The sequence below is a fragment of the Chamaea fasciata genome, unplaced genomic scaffold (assembly GCF_029207755.1).
Source record: "Chamaea fasciata isolate MVZ Bird 193981 ecotype frontalis unplaced genomic scaffold, bChaFas1.0.hap1 SCAF_1, whole genome shotgun sequence".
Lineage (NCBI taxonomy): Eukaryota > Metazoa > Chordata > Aves > Passeriformes > Sylviidae > Chamaea > Chamaea fasciata.
The window spans coordinates 146,941,032-146,962,137 of record NW_027094086.1 but is presented as its reverse complement, the minus strand read 5'-3'; the positions used below and the strand labels follow the sequence as shown (position 1 = coordinate 146,962,137).

The following is a 21,106-nucleotide window of genomic DNA, read 5'->3' as shown; positions in this document are numbered from 1 at the left end:
TCCATCTATAAACACATTTCCTATGAGATGCTGTTTAGACAAAACCAGCAAATAAATGCTATAATTAGTATATGTAAATCAGAGAAAGTTTTTGGTACCTCCTTCAGAAGCATGGGCTGTCAAAGTGTCTGAGTAATCCTGAGCTATTCCATCAAGGAATATGGATCCAATTTACCAAAATAAACTTCCTTTTCTTCACTGTCCTCCTCGGTTTTCTTTGACAGGGCTTTTTTTTTTTTTTTTTTTTTTTTTTTTTTTTTTTTTTTTTTTAAATAAATTCAGAAGACACTTAAAAACTGCAGCCTACACTTGGAAGGCAAAGTGTAATGACTTTTAGCGTGGTGAGTTCATGACTTGAAACCGTGTGACTGACTGAAAGCAGACTGGTCTATGAAGAGGAATTTGATTTATGTAATACAAAATTCAGCCCAAAGGAATTACTCAGCCTTGAAGAAGAAGACTATAATTCAAAGTTAAGAGTTTATATTCTGTGGGAAAGCAGGGTAGAAACAGATGTAAAGTATGCTGACATTAAAAAGCCTTTGGTGATGAAGAGAGAGGGAACTAATTCTTCCTGATATCCCCAAAAAGACCTTGCATCTTCATTTTATCATGAACTTTCTGGAATATTAAATGTTAAATACTCTCACCCCTGAAAAGATACTGGGATTCTCATGTTCTGCTTCGGATATAGGTGTATAACTCTAGACGGAGTAAAACCCCATGCAGTTGTAAGAGGGAGAAATTTTTGTTGTAACAGGGCTGGACTCTTTTACACCACTTTTGCTGTGGTAGAACTGCACCCCTCACTCTTCCACAGGCTAGGTGATGGCCCAGACTCTCCCACTGATAAAGACCTCACTGAATTCTACCAACAAAGGCAGTGGATGGCAAAGGCCACCAAGTTGAAGCTCCCAAAGCAAGGTCAACTTTCAAGCAGACTCTAAAATGTACAAGACCCAATGAAAGCTGAACCTGATGCAAGCCTACAGACGAGATGGTAACGAAATTCCATGAGCTCACTTTTCTCAGATAAAGCCTCTTTTCTCCACCCGGAACGTCAAGAGCCAAAATAAGGGTTTTCTTCCTTTTTCCCTGGGGTTACTTCACTGTGTTACTCCAGTCAAAGCCATGGCATAGCTTTATTCATCCTGATGCTCATATAAAAATTTCAGATTTTCAGAGACAGACACTGATCCCCTCTGCAGAGCCCTACACACTCAGAGCTTCAAGGAAACCCAGCCCATCTCCCACATACTCACTGTGCTGTTACCATCACACACATGAATGTACTTTAACTCTCAAAAAGGCAACAGAAGGTGATCAGAACTGAAACTGAAGTTGTGGCCGCTCTGGCTCTCCCTTTCATACCCTGCTATCACATCTATATATCCTGTTATCTACTTGAAAAGAACTACCACCTATAGAAGCCAACAAGCAGATAACAAAGTCAGAAAAAGTCATATAGAATACAGGCACACATTTTTAAAAGTAAAGATTATTAACCACTGAAGAAGAACAAGAGAAGAGACTAGCTGCCTCCAAATTTAAAAGCATTTTTTGCTTCCAAAAACCTAGCTGATGGAGAATACGAAAATGTGAGATGACATTTCAGAGCCCATGTAATGCTAGGATAATGTACCTAGTCACAAATCCTGCGACTACTAAAGAAATGAAAGAAAAACAAATTGTCTAAAAGGCTATAAAGAAATAAAAGAAAGCTATTTTTATAAAAGAATAGTTCTAGTCAACAACAGAGGGTTAGAATGCACTCATCAAACGACAGGAACAATACTTTCATCAACAAGTTAACACTGAAACTTCACTGATGGCTGAACTACCCAGTTATCTCAAGTACACTCTGTAGCTAAAATAGGCTTCTTCTGACATTCAATCTGATTAACAAGGCAGTGCTGCATTAACAGAACTGTGGGGAGGTGGGCTGCCTGTGTGCCTCAGTTCCTCTCCAAGGAGACACCAACATGACCAATGACTTTCTCACCTGCGCTGGAAGGAGCCTTGCCCCAGGTCATGGATTCATGGACTCAAGTGTTAGCCGAGATCACTGACTCAGGTCAGCTCATCTTACTTCTTTCAGAAAAGATAAATACTCTCAGCAAAGAACTACTCCACTTTCACACTTTATTTTAATACCACCTTCTCAGTGACAAAGAAGTTGCTTTGCTGAGCCAATACTTTCAAACAGTTTGCACTGAATTTGAGTACACTCGTACTCAGTGAGTGCACAACGTTTCCCACAGGTAACCCAAAGATTAACCATAAAATTATCCCCTATTTCCAGTGCTGGCAGGCCTAAACAAGTGAGTTTCCTAGAGGATGGATGACCCATAAACAGAACAAAAGGAAAATCCCTGAAATGGACAACAATAAGCCATGACTAGTGTTCAAGAAATTTCCATAAAACATTCTGTACAGAACACAGGAGTATCAGTGTAATAAAAACTCCCAGGTATATTTGCAATACACGCAGGTACTGCAACACTCCAAGCTACAAGACATGCCAAAAGTAGACTGCTACCTCTACTGTCATCCATCTCCCCATCTCTTGAGTGCTCTGACTGGGCATCTGGGGGTGTCTGAAGCACAGCCACACTGTTCTGATTTATAATCTTCAGTTTAAGCTTTGGTTTCGTCCGTTTTCTTCTCGGCACTGTAACAGTGAGGCTCTGTAACTGAGACATGCCGGATTCTGTCAAGCAGACTCCATCCTGGGTGTATGTCTTCGGTGGGTCTATAAAAGTTGAATGAATCATAACAGCAATATAAAACTCTTTTAATTTACAAGTCTTAGTTGTTTTTGGTTTTGTTTTGTTTGTTTTTTTTTAGGAATAGCACTTACAAGAGTTAATAATCCACATGTATGGAGCTGACCCGTGAGTGAAGAAATTGGTATAAATAAACCAGAGATATCTGACACTCTCTTACACATTACAATTACAGCTTTACGATTTAGAGTCTGATGTCAAATCCAGCAATAATCCATTACATTGCTATGAAACAACTTACACCAAGGACCCATCAGAAAGAACAATTTGATTATGGAAACTGGTGCCTTGCAGGATATTTCTGTATTACTGGCACCCACAGAGAACTGTGCAAGTCATACTTCGGGTCCCTGCTGCTTATCAGCCAAGGTCCCCATCCAGCCCTCAGCACTTTAGCTTCATTTTATTATTAACCTTAAACCTCCAAGAACTCCTGGTAACTCTGAGAATTTATCAGCCCTATTTTATAGGCAGACAAAAAACCCAAGCTGTATCAAGTGAGCTGCTGAAGACCAAACAGGAAATAGTGGACAGAACCCAAGTCTACCAAGACCTGCAAGACTGCTTCCTCCTCAAGCTGTTAGTGACAATTGAGTCCACTGATAAGCTCTAATATTCCTTAATTCACCACGCAGAAAGGCCCTGTCACCTGTGCCGGGGCCCTGCAAGTGGAAGCTTGGGAACTTTCAGTCAAATAGCGAAGAGGCTGCAATGATGCTTCAGCTCTCTGGAGCCAATTAAATCATGATTTGATAACACAGCTTTTGAAAACAAACAAATCTAATAACATTTGTTCCATTTAACCAAAAGCATTTCCTCGTGTAACATCTGACAATACAGCTGGGTTCTGAACAAATTCTTCCCACTTGACTGCCTTCCTACACCGAACTTGAAAGGTGTGTGTTTCAAAAACATCTCACACTCTTTTTCAGATTGAATCTTTGAGGGGAGAACCTTCTCTCAGGCGTCAAATACAAAAAAAAACCTCTGATGTGATGGAAGCTGTCCTGACATGACGGAAGCTGCTGGTTGCTATCGTTATAAAGACTGACTTGTGAGCAGGCTTGTCAGGATTATAAATTCCTAGCACAAACCAGACAAATACAGAAAAGCTGCATCCTCCTAACAGCTCAAGCCTGTAAACATCTGTGTACATGCTTGACTCAGCCACACCGTGTTATCACCACTGATATTAAGGCAAGCAACTAAGACTGCAGGATCAAAGCATAATTTAAAGTAATTATTATAGTGCAGGTATGGCAGGCAAAAGAGAAGAAAGAAGAGAGGATGAGGAAAAGAAAATGGAAAGCATGCTGTGGTAACTGAAGGATAGTTAATGCTGTGTGTTACAAAACCATGGGAAAAAGAATTTTTGTCTCATGTAAAAAATATACCCTTAAAATATGCTAAATGATCAGATATTAAGCATTTCCATTCTTTACCTAGTTCTTTTGATTTTGAAATAATCTGAGCTCCAACTGATGAATCACAACAGTCCAAAGAAGGCACTGAAAAATATAAGGAAAATAATTTCAACTTTTAAAAATGGTGACTTGATTTAAATTGAAACTATCAATTTTCCTTCAAGCAGTTCTGTTACACTCCCTGATTTATACTGCTGGCAATTATTTACTTGCACCTTTAAAATAAAGTGCTTTTCAGTGTCACAGATGTGACTACAGAAGAGGCCTGATACAAACTGAAGTTCTCCAACTTCCTAAAGCCAAGAATGGCATTGGAATTGCACTGAACACAGTGGGAAATTATCTCCTTCTACTGGACCAAGGGCAAATGAATACATTGGATCTTTTGGGTTGGAAAGCAACCTCTACACTAGTCACGTTCAGGTTTTGCTGCCCTAATCATTAAAAATGATTTTTAATCATTTTTATGCCCTAATCATTAAAAATGAGGGTTTTATGAAGTGGGTATTGATCAGTATTTCCCCAAGGAGGGGCCAGCACACTCCACGGGCTCTGCACACAAGATTCTCACAGTGTCTGTGCTGTCAGGCCACTTACACAGCACTTGGAGAAGGCTGATGTATCTGAGAACAGATAACACAGGACTTGCTGAAGTTAGATAGGGAAACTCTAATTCCAGATAAGAGCGTTGATAAATGGAACAGCAGAAACTCAAAAACTACACCCTGTGCTCTACAGGGCAGCAGTGGAGCAGTGTGACTGGAAAAATAATAATCAAAATGTCCTGCAACACAAGGCTACTTTCGCAGTGGGCAGAAATGCCTTAACTACATGACTGCGATCATGCTACACTCACCTATGATGTACAGACTAAACTTTTAATTTTAATTAGTATTGACTTCACAGAGATTACGTAGACAGAGCAGTAAGTGAAAATTAGGAGCTTCTATCTCGCAAACGCCGGACTAGAATCAGAAAACCTGTTAGTCTGGCACAGTTAGCATTACCACAGAGGAAAGCTTATCCCCACTTTTGTTTTTTATTTTTTTTTTCTCCCTAAAAATCTTATTCATGCTGAAGATAGGACTCAAGATAACATCTGGAGTATCTCCCTTGTGCCTGTCACACAAGATGAGACCCCTGAGGCAGAGAACCTGTGGGGGGTTCCGTGTGTCTCGTCAACCACGGCACTGGTTGTGTGACAAAAGTGCCGCTGTTCCCACCTCACACACACCATGGGAGCCAGGGCAAGACCAGGAAAAGCACAAAAGCACCCAAGAAACACTTAAAATGAGTATGAAACATACAGGATGCTTTCTAGCATATAAACAAATTTAAGGAAAGTGCAAGTCTGTCTTCAAAAATTACAGTGCTTTGAAAGTTTTACGTAATGTGCAACTAATGCACAGGGTATAACCTAGAGAAAACCAGTGTTTCATGCAATTAGTAAATGAAAGGAGCCTATGAGAACCACTGAAAAACTGAACTCAACAAAGGAGAGAAAAGACAAGTAAGAAAATAAATTGAAAATGACATTTCGAAATGAGAGAGCCATGGAGCCCGAAAAAAACCAAAAAATAGGGGACAAGCTGCAGAAAGGAAGATACTCAAAACACTGAATTGAAACAACAGAAAATAGGCAGATTGTAAAGAACTACTCAAAGGGAAGTAAGACATCATCTGTTCATTTAATTTGTTATAATTTACAAGATGGTTTTAAGACTGAAGTAGCAATTATTGAATTGGAATCTAAAGGTAAACAAGAAATTCACACAGACAGCTGTGAACAGGAATTTGAAATTCTTCATTTAAAGTCAAACAACAGAGAGATCATCTCATCCAGGTCAGACTGAACAATTTTAGCTCTGGAGACTGAATAGAGTTGAAATGCTCAAATAAACAAGCTGGAAGTGACAGAGGTGAGGCCTTCAGAGACCCACTCACAAAAACTGCACGAACAAACAGTGTTTGAAGACAGTATCAAACAGACTTCCAGAAAAGGAGCTAATTACAGTGCAGATTAAGGATTACAATCAATAAAATGGAGAGCAGAAAAGCACAGTACTGTTAGAGAAAGCCTATCCAAAAGAACAAAATATTAAAATGGACAAAAATAGAGCCTTCTGAGGCATTCAGCTGAAGTTTAACCAAAATTGCTAAACTTATCTGCACAAGGGTTTATACATGCTGAATACTGCACAGCATTTAGCAGCCTCAGCTGAAAGCAAATAATTGCACAGAATACAATATGCTGAGAAAAACAAAGCAGAGTTCATTTTTAAGGCTGTAATAGAAAAGAACGATTCTATGAAAAAATGAAACCAGCATATGGAACAGAGTGGAACGGTTGATGTCAAAACACAGCACCAGCAGAGCACTCTTTATTGGGTGCCTGCATAACTGTGTCAATGACACAGGGTTCTTTTGGGTTTTTTGTTTTTGGTAAATACAGTAACACAAGAACATTAGAGCTGACATAGCAAATGTGCCAAATAATTTTAAAAAATCAAAGGTTAGTTTTTTAACACATAGCACATTTTATGTCGGATTTGTATCTTGCATTTGTAAGGCACAGAAAATTAAGTTTCAGAATGAAGAAAAATTTAGATCAGTTTAATGAAAATGATAAAGAGAGACCACCAGCCATGAAGTGTCTCACTGGCAGTAACAGGCACCCCTGGACAGGGGTGATACCAAATCCTCACTGCCTCCATGAGCATGTTTACTAGAGCCCCAAGAGGAACAACTGCACACAGGCAGCTTCAGAAACTGCACCCAGATCAGCTGTAACTGGTGACAGAAAACCAGGCAGAGCTGGTCCCTCTGCATCCTACAGAGGAACAAAAACAGCACCAAGGGAGGAGGAGGCTGGAGTCTGCATAGAGACAGGATGGGAGCAAGTGAGGCGGGAGGGAATTTGCAGATAGGGCATATGACATACAAGGGCAAATGACACAAAGGCAGAACTGATGAGTAGACGGCCAAGAACTGCTTGTCCAGGAGCGGATGAGAGACACACACACCCCTCCCAAATGTGCAGAATTACAGCACGGGGGAAAAGCTGCTGCTACCTAATGCACCTGCCTGGCATCTAGTCATGAGAATTTGTAAATTTCTCTACAGAACACAGCAATATGCTGCAGGACGTCTGTTATAACTTGAGACAGGACTAAAAGGAACCTGGTAAAACACTGATCAGAGGTGGTTATTTCACAATAACCTAGCAATGAAGGTTTCTGGTACACTGCATTGGAGCAGATCCTACACCATTCTGGCTTTTGATATTTATGTATGTTCAAGAAGAAAAACGCTGTATTTTACTTCTGTTTCCTGAAGAAGATGACTTCTTAAGAGGATCAGGTACAATGAGTCAGGAAAGAGCTCTTACAAATTTAAAAAAGTTTCCACTTTCTGAAGAAAGAAAAATGGAAGTTCCTTCTCAATACCTACACACCGGAACCATTTACTCTTCACCAAGGGTACAGGTGAAATGTTTTGTTTATTTATTAAATTGAGGGGCTCTTGTTTCTTCTAGAAAGAAAGTGGTTAAAAACCCTGTAATAATACTTGCCAACACAACTATGATACATGAAATGGAAAGAGCAAGAACCATCCCAGTAAGAATCCCACAGGATGATACATTTTTAAAAGCTTTCTACTGCTAACTAACATTTATTTCTCGAAGTTTATCACATGCTAATTCTTCTGACTTTGAAACAAAAACTTACAGAAAATTCTCAGAGGAGTTTTAGAAGAATTCACGAAAGGCTGAAACATTTCACATATAAGTACACATGCAGGTATTTCTATGAACATGCATCAAAGGACATCTTCAGACATGCAACTGTGCAAGTGCACATGTGTTAGAGAGGTTTTAATACTGAGTCAAAACAGGAAAGAATAAACAGAAAAACTTCTCTTATAAAAAAGGTGAAAAAAACTTGCCAAGAAAACTTGGGAACTCCCAAGGGACTGGTTCCTATTCCTTGGAACCCAAACCTAAGCAACACTACTCCACAGAGGTGTGCAGGAAGAACTAACTCAGGGGTCAGCTTCTGCCTGGAAGTGAAACAACCTCTTGTGAAGCTGTTCCATCTTACATATCACGGGCTTTAATTATTTCTAAAAGGTAGCTCTGCCAGCTCCAAGGAGAAAGGAAGAAGTATTTCTTACTTGGATCTTTTTGCTTTATGTACTCAAAGCTTATTATGAAAATAAACAAAAGTCTGTGTTGTATCTGCAAGTTTCTCACTTTTTCCACTTTACAAAACCTCTTTCCTTTTGAATTTTTGAAAGCAGATCTTTACAATGAAGTGACTTGCAGAAATACAAAAGCATTAGTCATTCTTCTATTAGTGATAAAAATGGGTTACTTGGAAGTGTTCCAGCAGGGAGTATATAAGCCTCCAAGGTCAGGTCAGTAAGTTACAATTACTGCTGTGATGAGGACATGCCAGTGTTAAGGGACATTAGATGCTTTATTGAACTTTTCCTGGCAGACCTCTCAAGCCTATGCCTCGCAACTTCTTCAATCTCGATCAGGAAAACCAATCTTACTAACAACTTCTTGGTGGATACGAATTTTTCTTGAAATATTTGCTTAGTTCTTTGTGCCTTTCTTCTACTGCCTCTTGTGATACCCCAGCGAAGGGGTAATATGAACACTTTCATGTGCTTATGCTAAAAATGGGAGTAGGTGTCAATGGTAAAGGAGCTGACTGAAACAGCAACTTCCCTGAGCTGCCATGCAGGGAAAACAGACCTGGGCTATCACCCTTGCAGCAAGACTAAAATATAAGACTATAAATCATGTCACAGGCCAACCTAACTGCTGACAGGCCACTCACGGGAACATTAACCAGCACCATCCCATGGAACCAGATGCTGTAAATGTACTTAAACTGCAGTAACCTCAGCTCCTGACGTGCCACTCCTACAGAACTGTGATACAGACCAACAAGGCTGTCGGTATCCTTGTCCAGAGAAGTGCCAAATTCACCAGAAGGAATTATACATTTTAATTAACAAGGAAGGGATAACTCCCAAACAAAGAAGTATGGCCAATTCTTTTCAAGACTGCAGCTAGGGAGGGAAGCACTGGTCTTGACTACTGGGAGAGCTGAGGAAAAGGCATTAAGAAAACATGAGGGAGGAGGGAAAAAATGCTTACACAGACTCTTGTTAGAGCTGCTGCCGCCTCACACAGCCTCAAAGCATCAAAATACACAAACTTTTTCTGCTTAGAAGTAATTTTCAGATTCTTCTGCAGATGCAACTTTAGAGAACCGGGCTTTCTTCCTTCCATTTGCCAAACTGATAAGCCTTTGACCCCTTCACTACCAAAAGCTCTTAGCAGTTTATCCCTATCTTCAATACCTCTACCCACAATTCCCACGAGGCTTCCTCTGGCCTGAATCACTTGAGGGTGCAAAAGAGCCTAGGACACTTCCACAAGAGCCCTTAAAACAAACACGAAGAAAATCTTACTTCTACCACGAGCCAAACCTCCACGAGAGCACAGAACACATTCCCAAACCTATTTATTGCAGTGTGCAATCCTGCCATTGGTTTCGATCGTCTTCTTACCGTTCGTTGGTGGAATGTATGGCCTACAAATGGTACAGTCAAAACCCATATCAGCTATGTTTTCCACTTCCTCCTCTGTGTTTAAGTTCTGACAGATTGCATGCATCCATCTAGAAATTAAGTGGGGGAAAAAATACAATTTAAAGGAAATAGGTGGTGTTTTAGGAGACCCAAGTATCAGTCTACGGTCCAAGTAAATGGGAAATAGCTGTTCAGTTTGAATTCTTTGAAGGGGAAACCACAGAATCACGTTTTCCATATACAGCATCCCCTACAGTGGTGTGTGCTACATCCTGTATATGGAGCAGCAGATCAACTACTTCCCTCCACAGGAAGGAACTCTATATAAAATAATCTCCCAAGTATGTTTTTGCATGATAATTTTCTCCCTATATTGCAATAATTTTAATTACTTTATACAATGTAATCTAGATTCAGAACACAACAATAGTCTTGTGAGCTAAATTAGTTTTATTTTTACAGGGCAAGGGGGAAAAGGCATAGAGTGATTAATTAATTTGCCCAGAGTCAGACAGTTAAGTCTGTGGTACAACCAGGAATGAACTATTGAGAGATTTCTGAGACTCAGTAATCCAGTGTTGTTTACCAGGAGACCATTTCCTTCATCTCTACACTCTTACATTATGGGGAAAGATTAAAATAAGACTTGAACAGGAAGAATATGTGAAATATTAGAAATCCTTACCGATCACACTGTCTACACTGAATTATAAGCTCCTCATCCCTGTACGTGCGGTAGCAGATTGGGCAGGTAGACAAACTTGCACAGGGAGCACACTGTGTGTAATTATTTTGCCATTCACATCTTAAACCTGGAGAAGTTGCTCCACAGTGTCTGCACCAAACACACCTGCAGAACAGACAAAAAGATCTGTTACTGTCAGTTCACAGGAAGATCATTCTGTGGCTTTAAATCTCTCCCACTTAGAACGAGGTGAGTAATGAAGTTTTAACGTAACAACGTGTTTAACCACGAATGTTTAATAACATTTTTTGTACTTTCTGAAGAAAATTCCTAATTAATAATTCCCCTGAAACTGCAAAAGCAGGCAGATGGGTTCTTGTAACAGCTCAACAGGTCAAAGGAGTTCCTGCTTCCAGTTGCCATTCACTTTGAGATCCGGAGACTTAACCATGTGAGAGGTCTGGTCTGTTTGTGTTTCACCCAAGTAAAACAAATGGTTTTCACAGGGTTTTATTTTGAGAACACTTGGGTGAAACACCCATTTATTTTTCCAACTGAACATTGGAATAATTACAATGAATGTAAATTGGAAGTTGTTTTATTTTTGCTATGAGTTTTGAAAGAGAAATTTGTCTACCTCTACTTATGTGGTTTTTGGTACGAAGAGGCAGTCCTAAGAGGAGGTAAGAGTTTCCCGTATAGACTGATAACTGAACGAAACAACTCGGAAGCACTTTGTTGGCTTTGTTTAATACACCTGACTTAGACACAATTAAAACCTCGTTACAATTCACCAAGTGACAGAGAGAAGCAGAAGAGGCCAGCAGCCAGCATCTCTGACCCCAGGCCCAGACACACCATTTGCACTTCCAGCCTCCCTTCGGCACGGTCTGCAGGGGTGGATCCAGGCAGTAGGTGTGGTAGCTGATGTCGCAGTCGTCACACAGGAGGAGTCTCCCTGGATCTGTGGCTTTCCCACAGGCTTCACACACTGTGCACTCCAGGCACCTCCAGCCTTTGCTCAGTACCACTTTGGTAATCTGAAAAAAATGCAAGGTGAGAGTTAGTTGAAAATGGCTCAGTGAAGTGTGATCAATGTATAAATTACGGTCTGGTTTGTGGAGCTCAGGATGCTCTTCGGGGCACACCACCCACATCTCAAGGAGCTCTTTATCAATTACACTTTCTGACGCTTCAATGAACAGGAATGGATTAAACAGAAAGAAACCGTCCTCCTTTCTACTCTTTTTAAAAACAGGTGCAGTGTTTCCCCTTTTAAGTCACCTGGGCCTTCACCTGACTGCCAGGACTTTACAAAAATCATGGAAAGTGGCGTGGCAGCTGCATCAGCCAACTCCCTCAGGACTCTGGGATGCATCCTGTCAGCTCCCAGAGACTTGTGTACATTCTGGTTCCTCAAGGTCACAAACCTGATCCTCTCATGTCATGATGGGATCACAGTGCTGGAGTTTTAGTCATCTGAAGCAAACAGCTAACTTACTGCAATTAATATATAATGCAAGAGTAGTATATAAACAAAAAGTCAAATTATAATTGCATGAAATACGCATATGGCATTTTGTAAAGTACGTGCAAAACAAAGTTTTTTGACAAGTTTTTTTAAAAAAATCCCACTTTTACACAGATATACTTACATCACAACCAATGAAAAGTGTATAGTGTATATATTGCAGTAAATAGCTTATTTTGTGCCTGCTAGGTCATTTCACAGCATTCAAATTTAATTTTCACACATTCTCTCCTAGACTAATGAATGTAAAATGTATTAATTAACCACTCCAACTGCTGTCAATTCTGACAGCCAACAGGCAAATTGAATCAACTAAACCTTATGCCCCAAGTAAATGAAGATGCAGTATAATTTTTTCTTTGTTTTTAATTCTGCTTGAATCTAGGTTTAAAGCTTATATCTCAAACCGTTATTTTAACCAACTGCTGGATAATCAGCGCTATTTATGGTTGTGAAATTACAAAAAGGTTAATTTCTCTTGAGGCTATGCATACTATAAAATGACATTTAATTAAAGTCTTTCACAAGTCGCATACAAATAATGGTCACATTAGCTGATGAATATCTAACAAGTTAATGACTCCCCTAATTACCACAAAACCAAAGGCAGCATAGTGCTATTAAAGCACAATATGAAAACAGCGTAATCAAGTGATTTTTGTGTGTAATAGCACTCACCTTAATACTGACACAGTATGGATGGTAACACTGCCCACACTGGGAACAGGCCAGCAGCCGGCCCTCAGCACCTTGGCCAAAGCTCCCACAAACCACACACATGTCCTGCAATGACACACAAGAGCAGACCCTCAACACGTGCCAGACGCTACATTCTGAAAACGCGGAACTGTAAAGCCCAACTAGCCTGCTGTACAATTTAACTCCTAACAAGGACGTTCATCCACTTTCTTCTAATTAAGAGCAGGAAACAAAATGAAAAATCGCAATGATTATCCTAACCTGATGAAGAGTGAACTTGTCACTGTTAGAGAAGAGGACAACTGTGTTATGCATCGAGTTTTCTTCCTCATCTTTATTAGATGAAATATCCATGGTTGTGACCTATTAAAAAACCACAAAATATAAATAGCAAGCACATCACCTTTTCTAAGACATGAGACAAAACGAAACATTCTCTAAATAAGAGTTCTGCAAATATTTATTCATATAGTTTAAACTTGCATAAAAAGCTACCTCCATCAGAAATTACTGCATTAATTCACATTTTCTCATCATCAGTACTATAGCTTTACAGACATATTCTCTTCTTCTTTTTTCACCTTCACATATTATCCCATTACACTTCTAAATGGAGATGGAAGGAAGGCCATAGTCTAAGAAAAAAAATCACGAAGCAGAAATTGTCATACTGTGCCCAGTCTGCTCTGTTCCCTGCATGTAAACACTGAAGTTCTTTTCATCAAAAAGTTAATTGCAGTGACAGACTTTTGAGTATTAATTCAAAGAGCAACTGCAGAAATGTAGTTTGTCCCATATTGCCTAAAATGTGGTTTAGCTAATTCTCCAAGTATGTTAGAGGAATAAGCAAGAGCTCTAAAGTTACTCACTGCAAGCAGTTTATGAGGCTTATCCATCTTTACTATAAAAACTTGCAGTGAACTTGAAACAGCTGTTTCGATCTCAATCCATCAGCTCTTACTATACACAGTAATTTTTCTTTTACAGTAAGTGATTTTTAATCTGACCTGCCCCTCACTAATCCAGCATATTCATGTACAGCTTCTCAGGAAGAGAAAAATAATGAAAGATTTCAACTGTGTTCTGATCTTCAAGTGAATCTTGCAGTACAGAATTTTCTGTCCACGAATTTAAACTAATAGGCCCAGCTGTTACCTCTGAATCAGGAATATAAGGGCACACAGTTCCACATAAAAGATCAAAAGCATGATAGAGAAATGTAACTTTGTTTTACCAGCTGTTCCAACTATGTATATATATATGGATTATTTTAAATACAGTGTTAAGTCCTACACAGATAAGTTTTGTTTAAATAATAATTTAAATATTTTACAAATCCAAACATAACTCTAGGGGCAAATGTAAATATCATTACATCAGAGGCATCCTAGAGGAATCCTTCTGATACACAGAAACTCAGCATTTACTTAGAAACAGCTAAAGAGGGAATATACTCTTCATGTGTCTTGATTACCAAATACTTGAGAGCACTGCAGCTCTAACTAACCAGTTAACTCCAAAGCATCTGAAACACCTTGATACCTTCAGGGACAACGTTTCCCTTACCTACTTTTCCACAGGCTTCACAAAGATCTTGTAATTGCACATTCAAAAGAGCAGAATCTGAAGGACTGAGTGACTGCAGTGTTGGTGTTTGCTGAACCCCAGCAGTGACCAACCATGGGTTAACCTGTAGCCACCTTTCTCCCCATACCCAAGATACACCAAGGCACTTCCAAATCTGTGCGGCTGTCCACTAATCCCACGCTGAGTAAGAATTATTTTGTGCAGATTGACTGAAAATACTCCCATTTCAAACATTTATCTGGCAAAAGGCTGATCCTCTTGGTATTGCCAACTTCATCTACTCTATCACAAGGCAGCCCCATCTCTGGAACTCTGGAGCTGCCGTCTATGTGATGACTCAAAGGATCAAATTTCGGTAGGAAACTGTGGAGAGTGATGCCCATTTTGTATTTATAGCATGTTACCTAAACCACTCTCCTCTGTTCAACAACAAGAACTTTGAGAAGTTTGATCTATAAACCCCAACATCTCTTGAAGTACAGATTTGTGCTTTGTAACACCAAAATAATGATGTGAATGCCTCCAGTTCATTAAGGTGCTGTGACTAGCCTAAGTGGAATTCATCCTGGGTGTTTAAAATTACCAATTTGCTTATGAATCTTCACCATCCAATGCTTTAAAAGGGAAAAGTGATAGAGACAATTGCTCCTTTTTCAAATCATAAGCACCAGAGTATTCCAAGATATTATTACACAGGCAGCAGCAAGTGTGACAAACTCAAACAGACTACATGTAAGAACACAAAAATACAGCTCTAAAGAGAGTCTCAGGAATTACTTCACAAAAGACATAAAAATTAGCAAGTCCCTCTGAACACAAGGAACAGGACGTCTCTCAAAATATGCAGGGCTAGTTGGCAATCAAAGTTTAAAAGGAACACTCAAAAAGAACAAGTCAACAGTGAGGGAAAAAAATAACTTGCTTTACAGTCCAGATTTCCAAGTTTTTTATACCAAAATCCCTCTTCTCATGAGGAGCAGACTAGGACTGTGTAGGATTTTCAAGTTTTAAAAGCACTTCAAGTATTAAGTAGCTTAACTATCAACTGCAGTGAGCAATCACTTGCATACAATCACTTCAGTGCTTCTGAAGAATAGGAGACAGCAAACGTAACCATTATTTTCTCAAGGGTTTCTGGACAGAAACTGTGTACAGAATAGTAGACATCTGATCACAACAAAGAACTGAGAGGCACTGATATATTAATTCATTAAAGAGTCAAGGAAGCTTTAGTTATGGTAAATCATGATCTGTAAGGGCTCTCTGAAGGAGTCAGCAATTCTGGGGCCAGGGAAATCTGATGGATGCAACTTACTCCACTACCAAACTCTTTCGGCAAAGTCCTTCACCAAAGCTACTTAACTGAAGAGGAATGGTCCCTATACTGATACAAGACACAAAATAAAGAGGGGAATAAATGATCAGTTTTGTATGTGGGAAAAGAGCGCTAGTTGGAATCTGACAGGGCCCACCTGCTAACAGGTGGTGGTGCTCAACACACTCGTGTGCAATCTGAAAAATCAAGTGAGGAGAAGCAGGGTGACAAAGCTTGCCAACAGGACTGGGATACTCAGAGTAATAAAACCCAAAAGACAAGTGCAAAGAACTGCACAAGAATATCATAAGCTGAGTGCTGGGCTATAAAATGGCAGATGAAAGTCCACAAAGTAAGGAAATGAACGTGAAATGATGGAGGTCTATAGAAACTGAGTGGGATGGATGGAGGAAGTGAATAGAAACCAGTCTTCCACTGTCTCTTCTCTAAGAACACTGAGGGGCAGGCAGCTAACCCAAGGAGGCAGCCACTTAAAACACAAGCAGAGGAGCTGTAGAAAAAGGTTAACATGGTTTTCCTGAAGTTTTTTTTTTTTTTAAGTGAATTGGCAGATTTATGAAAGAAAGCTCCAATGCAGGCTGCCCAAGACGAAGACACCACCTCTTGTTCAGCAAGTCCCCAAGCCACAAACTGTTGAAATGTCTCCTCTTCTGTTCTGCACTCCTGCACCGCCACTCAGTCCAGAAGAACCTTTGCTCTGGTCTCCCATGGCTGCTGTTACATTCTCATGTACAAACCCTGCTCTCTCCTTCTGGGTTGTTCCAGTCAGTGCTGCCTTTACCCAGCACATTCTGCACCCAAGGAAATGGAAGGAGTACTTTAAGACTCCAAACTGTTGTGTCTTTAAACGGCAAGAGCAGCACAGAATTGCCTCAGGCCCACTGAGCTGCAGTGTTCTAGTTCATCATCACAAGCAGTAACAGCCAGGCTTCATCGAACACCCCTGGCTCTGTAGAGCTCGTTGTTTTTTCATACAGCACTTTAGTACAAGAATTACAGTGGAATAAAAGCGTTACATTAACAGATGGCAATATGACTTCAAAAAGGATGTCCTTACCCCTGGAATGACCACAGCCCCGACTCCATTCTTCAGTTTTGATCTTCCTCTGCCACCTCGTCCTGACAGACCTGCTCCACGCGGTCTTCGCTTCCCTGGGAATCCCGATCCTCGGCCCTGTTCAATGGAAGGTAACAATGTAAATGCAACCTCAAGTTCTTTTGTTACATGGGACTCAAACTTGTTAAGTTCTACTAGGGAAAAGCACAAGGAAAAAAACACCCTGTGATTTCAGGTGAGTATGAGCACACCAGGCCATGGTCATTAAACATCTGCACAGATCTGTGTGAAATACCTTCAATTACTTACATGGTATAATATGATCACCTTTATCATCAGTGAGAAAGCAGCCAAAACCAGGAATGTTTTTTGCTCAGGAGTAACGGGAAATAAGGATTTCCCCCACCACTTCACCCCCACCTCAGCTGCACGGTTTCCAAAATATATCTTTTATTCTATGATTCATTTTTCTTTTCTCTTTAAACAGGCAGCCCAGACAGTCATGGGACTTCTGCACAGGGTCTGGACAGTTGATTACTGGTAATCATAGATGTTTTTCTTACACTATGAATAATCAAGTGAAACCTGGAATTTATTAGGATTGAGTCCCACTCACAAAGCAAAGTAGGAGCTGGCTCCATGAAACTCTCCTACTTCAGCATGTACAGAGAGAGTTTTTTATATTAATTCTATCAGTTACACTCAGATCAACATTCCCCACAATGCGGAGTTTTTCTTATACAATCTCTACTTATTTATTTACAGACAGCTTTTCTCCCTTCCTAATTTAAGATGCAGAGATGTGCTTTGGAGTACTCAGTGTGTTCAACTACAATTATCTTTGGGAGAGCAAATATGTTTTTACTAATAATTACCTGTTATTCATACAGTGACTCAAGTTTGGAATTTCGTGGGTTGTTTTTTTTTTCTAATTTCAGGAGGAACTAGGCACAAGAGGATTCCTAATCCTCCCTAATCACTTCCAGAGAGAAAAAGAACATATTCATGTCCCCAAATTCTGGCTGATACATCAGACATCTTTGCAATGTGTCTCAGAGCCTCTAATCCGTGTAACTGGTCATTATGGCAGGTACTCAAATAAGCACCTTTCCTACTACAAAATAAGCAATGAGATTATTTATTGCATTTCATATTTGTCAATGATCTTGGCTCCTAATACAGCCCAAGTATGGAGTACAGAGCATGGGGTATCCAAATGTTTGCTGCAAAATACTTTTAATACCATGGCAAAACATTTGCTCTGTAAAACAATGTTGATGGAAGCAACAAAGTTCTGTGGGGACTGTGTCACCAACAGACACAAAGGGTCTTTATTGATGGAGGCAGGAGTCTCTTGGATGGAAAGAAGCACTGTGGGCTCAATATCCCCTACTGTATTTGTCAAATATTCCAACTCCTGCTTTAAAGAAGATATAGGACTTCATGGTCATAATTAAAGGGAGAACTGAAGGATCCCAATGGTAAATTTTATTAAGATCCATCTAATAAAGGAAAGATAAATTAGATTGACTCACACACCAAGTTAATGTAACATGATATTTGAGGAATGAAAGGAAGGATGCTGCTGGAGGCTGAGGTGAAACAAAAAATGTCCTTAGATATCTATGGAGCTAATACATGTGCACACATAAGACACACAATCATCAATTTTTCAACGTGGAAACTCTTCTGGTAGGTTTCTTATTTTCTGTTTCAGAACAGATGTCAGTATTGTTATTTTCACACGACTAGTAACAGGAATAAGCACATACGTGTACCAATGTTAATGCTGAATATTAAGCTGAAAATTAATGCTTAAAGCAGCAAAAGCTAAGCTGATGTCAAATTAAAATAAAATTAGCATGAGAGTTAAAGTGAGATGAACTTAAATCATCGGGAAGCTACAGCTATTTTCAGTTTCATAATTTAGCTCTTCTTAGCCTTTACTTAAACCAAATAATTCTACTTTAGTTACTTCAAGTGTTTGTAATGGTAAGTGTCACTGTGGATACAAGTTTTGGTCCATCTAATCAGGTAGGAAAGTTGTTATTTATTCCCCCATCAGCTAAAAACGATGTCACTTTGAATCCACTCTGCAAGAGTTCTCCACAGCAACAAATTCAAGCCATCCTTCAGACCTCTGCTCCTTTCCATGCCTGGCTTACCTTACTGCCAGTCTTAAGGACATTTTCCTTCTCAGGTAATTTATTTTGACAGCTACGTAAAGCCAACCACAAAAAGTGATGTACTTAACACACATAAAATTTGGGTAATACAAAGTGTTCCTTGCCATTGACAATCAAGGCAATGCCACCACACTGTACACTCTGGAGAGCTCACATCTTTTAACCTGAAAGCTCCAGAGTCTCAATAGTTTTTAGAGGCCTTGAACAGTAAGAGAATGAAAGATTAATTAAGGTGTGAGGTACAGAATTTCACCACTAATCTCTACAGCAGAAAGATAGCAATGGATACATGAAAATAAATTCAAGTTATTTACCACTTTGATGCTCCAAATGGCACTGCCAGGAAGCTGTCTGGATTTAAAAATGTCCCGACCTTCTGAAATGTCTGGGGACCAGGAAGGTGGGCTGACTGTATTATTGGTACTCCAAGCCCCCTAGGATACGGTAGGTGAGAAAATAGATGTATAAAACTTTGCAACATAAAAAAAAAATTAAAAAAAAAGAAAACAAGCAAAAAAAAAAGGCAAAAAGCAAGCAACAAAAAAAAAAAATCCGAAAAGCAAAGCACATGCAGGCATAGGCATTTCTACATTAACTTAAGTAGTCAATTAGTTCACTGAGTGAGTAGAAAGTGGGAAATTTTTAGGTTCTCATTGAAACACGCCCTAAAATCAATATTTACTTCCAACTGATGGTTAAGTACAACAAAATGAGTTTTATAAACAAAGCTTAATACAAATCTAAAGCAAGCAATAATAACAACAACAGATTATACGTCTAAATTTTATTACATCAGTGAAGAAGACAGTAGTTGGAGGTGGTAACATCCCCTTTTATAGTCCAAATCACATTTTGAAAGAACTGATGGCATCAGTTGACTTTTGAAGCTAAACTAACCCAAATCATAGCAACAACTAGTCTGAGAAGCACAGCAAACAAAAGGAATATGAATAAACCACTGGACAAAAGAAAAGGAAAATAGCCATGGTAATCAACAAAGCAGCTCATTCCTGCAAGTCTGCCACAAATAAACCACTATAAATTCCTACCACCGATTTTTCTCACCCCAGTGTTCTCATGTTACGCTGTGGTCTCACATTTTAACACGGTATTATGTACATGTAATAATATACATCTCTATGGTGTACCTACAAGCTCTTTTTAACTAATTATTATCCCTATTTATGTAGTTCCATCATGGTGAGATATCGTATGACTGTCACTAGAAATAAAGCAAAGTGAGAAGAAAATGCTAAGACAGACAAGGAAAAAAATGCTGAGGGCTCCTCATAGAAAGTAAAATCTGTGAAAGACTTTCTCAAGCACGGACAAAAGACTGTGGGAGACAGACATCACAAATAACTTCACTGCCAATTTACACATTAGATTAATAAAGGACAGCACGTTTTCCTAATTCTACACTTGTGAGAGTAAAAAATATTGAATACTAGGACGAGAAGTGGAACTGATGGGAAGTGTAGGTTTATCTTCCCCAGAATGCCATTCAGCAGCATAATCCCAGGGCTCATATGGAACAACCTCATGCATACAAACAACCCCAACTATCCACAACTGCTCACAAGGGCAAGCCCAAACACATTTACACCTTTGCATACTGGGATGTACAATAATAATAAGCATCAAGGAAAACGAGATGGCTTTGCAGAATGTGTTGGGGTTTTGGTTTGGTTTTTTGTTTTTTTCCTGAAATGCAATTTCTCCATCAAGAACTTACGGAAAGTAAGTTTCTTTAGAACCAACAATTCCATCAAAACATATATTCATGTCAGACTGCTAAGAAGTGTCTTGCTAACAGCTGTACTGACTGAAAACAGGGCGGTCTGGCACAGCAGAGCCAAAAGAGAAAGCTTGTCAGTGACCTAAAAGCCTAATTACAGACAAAAGTCACATGGTAAAAACACCAACACTCGGTACAACCCACAGCGTGGACACGGTGGTACTCAGCATAAATCTGCTTCCTGGGAGTTTAGCTCTGCCTGCACAGGAGAAGGAATATGGACAATACAACACTTAAAAAAAAAACCACCCGACAATTCTGCCCACAGGAGGTGGTAACTGGACATACAACCTACAAACTGCTCAGTACCCAGAGCACCTGAGTGCTTGGGATGGCCACCGATGCCTCCCGTCTGCCAGAACTCCAGAGGAACAGCTCCTGACAGCAGCAGCCCAAGGGCTCCAGTCAGT

At 39.7% G+C, this 21,106-nt stretch overlaps 1 protein-coding gene across 9 annotated transcripts in view; it reads right to left on the bottom strand.

Moving 5' to 3' along the window:
- Positions 1-21,106, bottom strand: part of KMT2C (lysine methyltransferase 2C) — a 188,947-nt gene that overhangs the window by 50,491 nt on the left and 117,350 nt on the right. For 5 of the 9 annotated variants that reach the window (XM_066201015.1, XM_066201033.1, XM_066201024.1 and 2 more), the window contains 9 exons: positions 19,213-19,332; positions 16,713-16,829; positions 12,994-13,095; positions 12,712-12,816; positions 11,361-11,542; positions 10,503-10,667; positions 9,797-9,906; positions 4,229-4,294; positions 2,540-2,752 (listed from right to left, as the gene is read on the bottom strand). In XM_066201015.1, coding sequence (XP_066057112.1) covers positions 2,540-2,752; positions 4,229-4,294; positions 9,797-9,906; positions 10,503-10,667; positions 11,361-11,542; positions 12,712-12,816; positions 12,994-13,095; positions 16,713-16,829; positions 19,213-19,332 — 1,180 coding nt within the window. The remainder of the gene's footprint in view (positions 1-2,539; positions 2,753-4,228; positions 4,295-9,796; positions 9,907-10,502; positions 10,668-11,360; positions 11,543-12,711; positions 12,817-12,993; positions 13,096-16,712; positions 16,830-19,212; positions 19,333-21,106) is intronic. The other 4 variants (XM_066201068.1, XM_066201050.1, XM_066201059.1 and 1 more) reach the window with 4 other exon arrangements.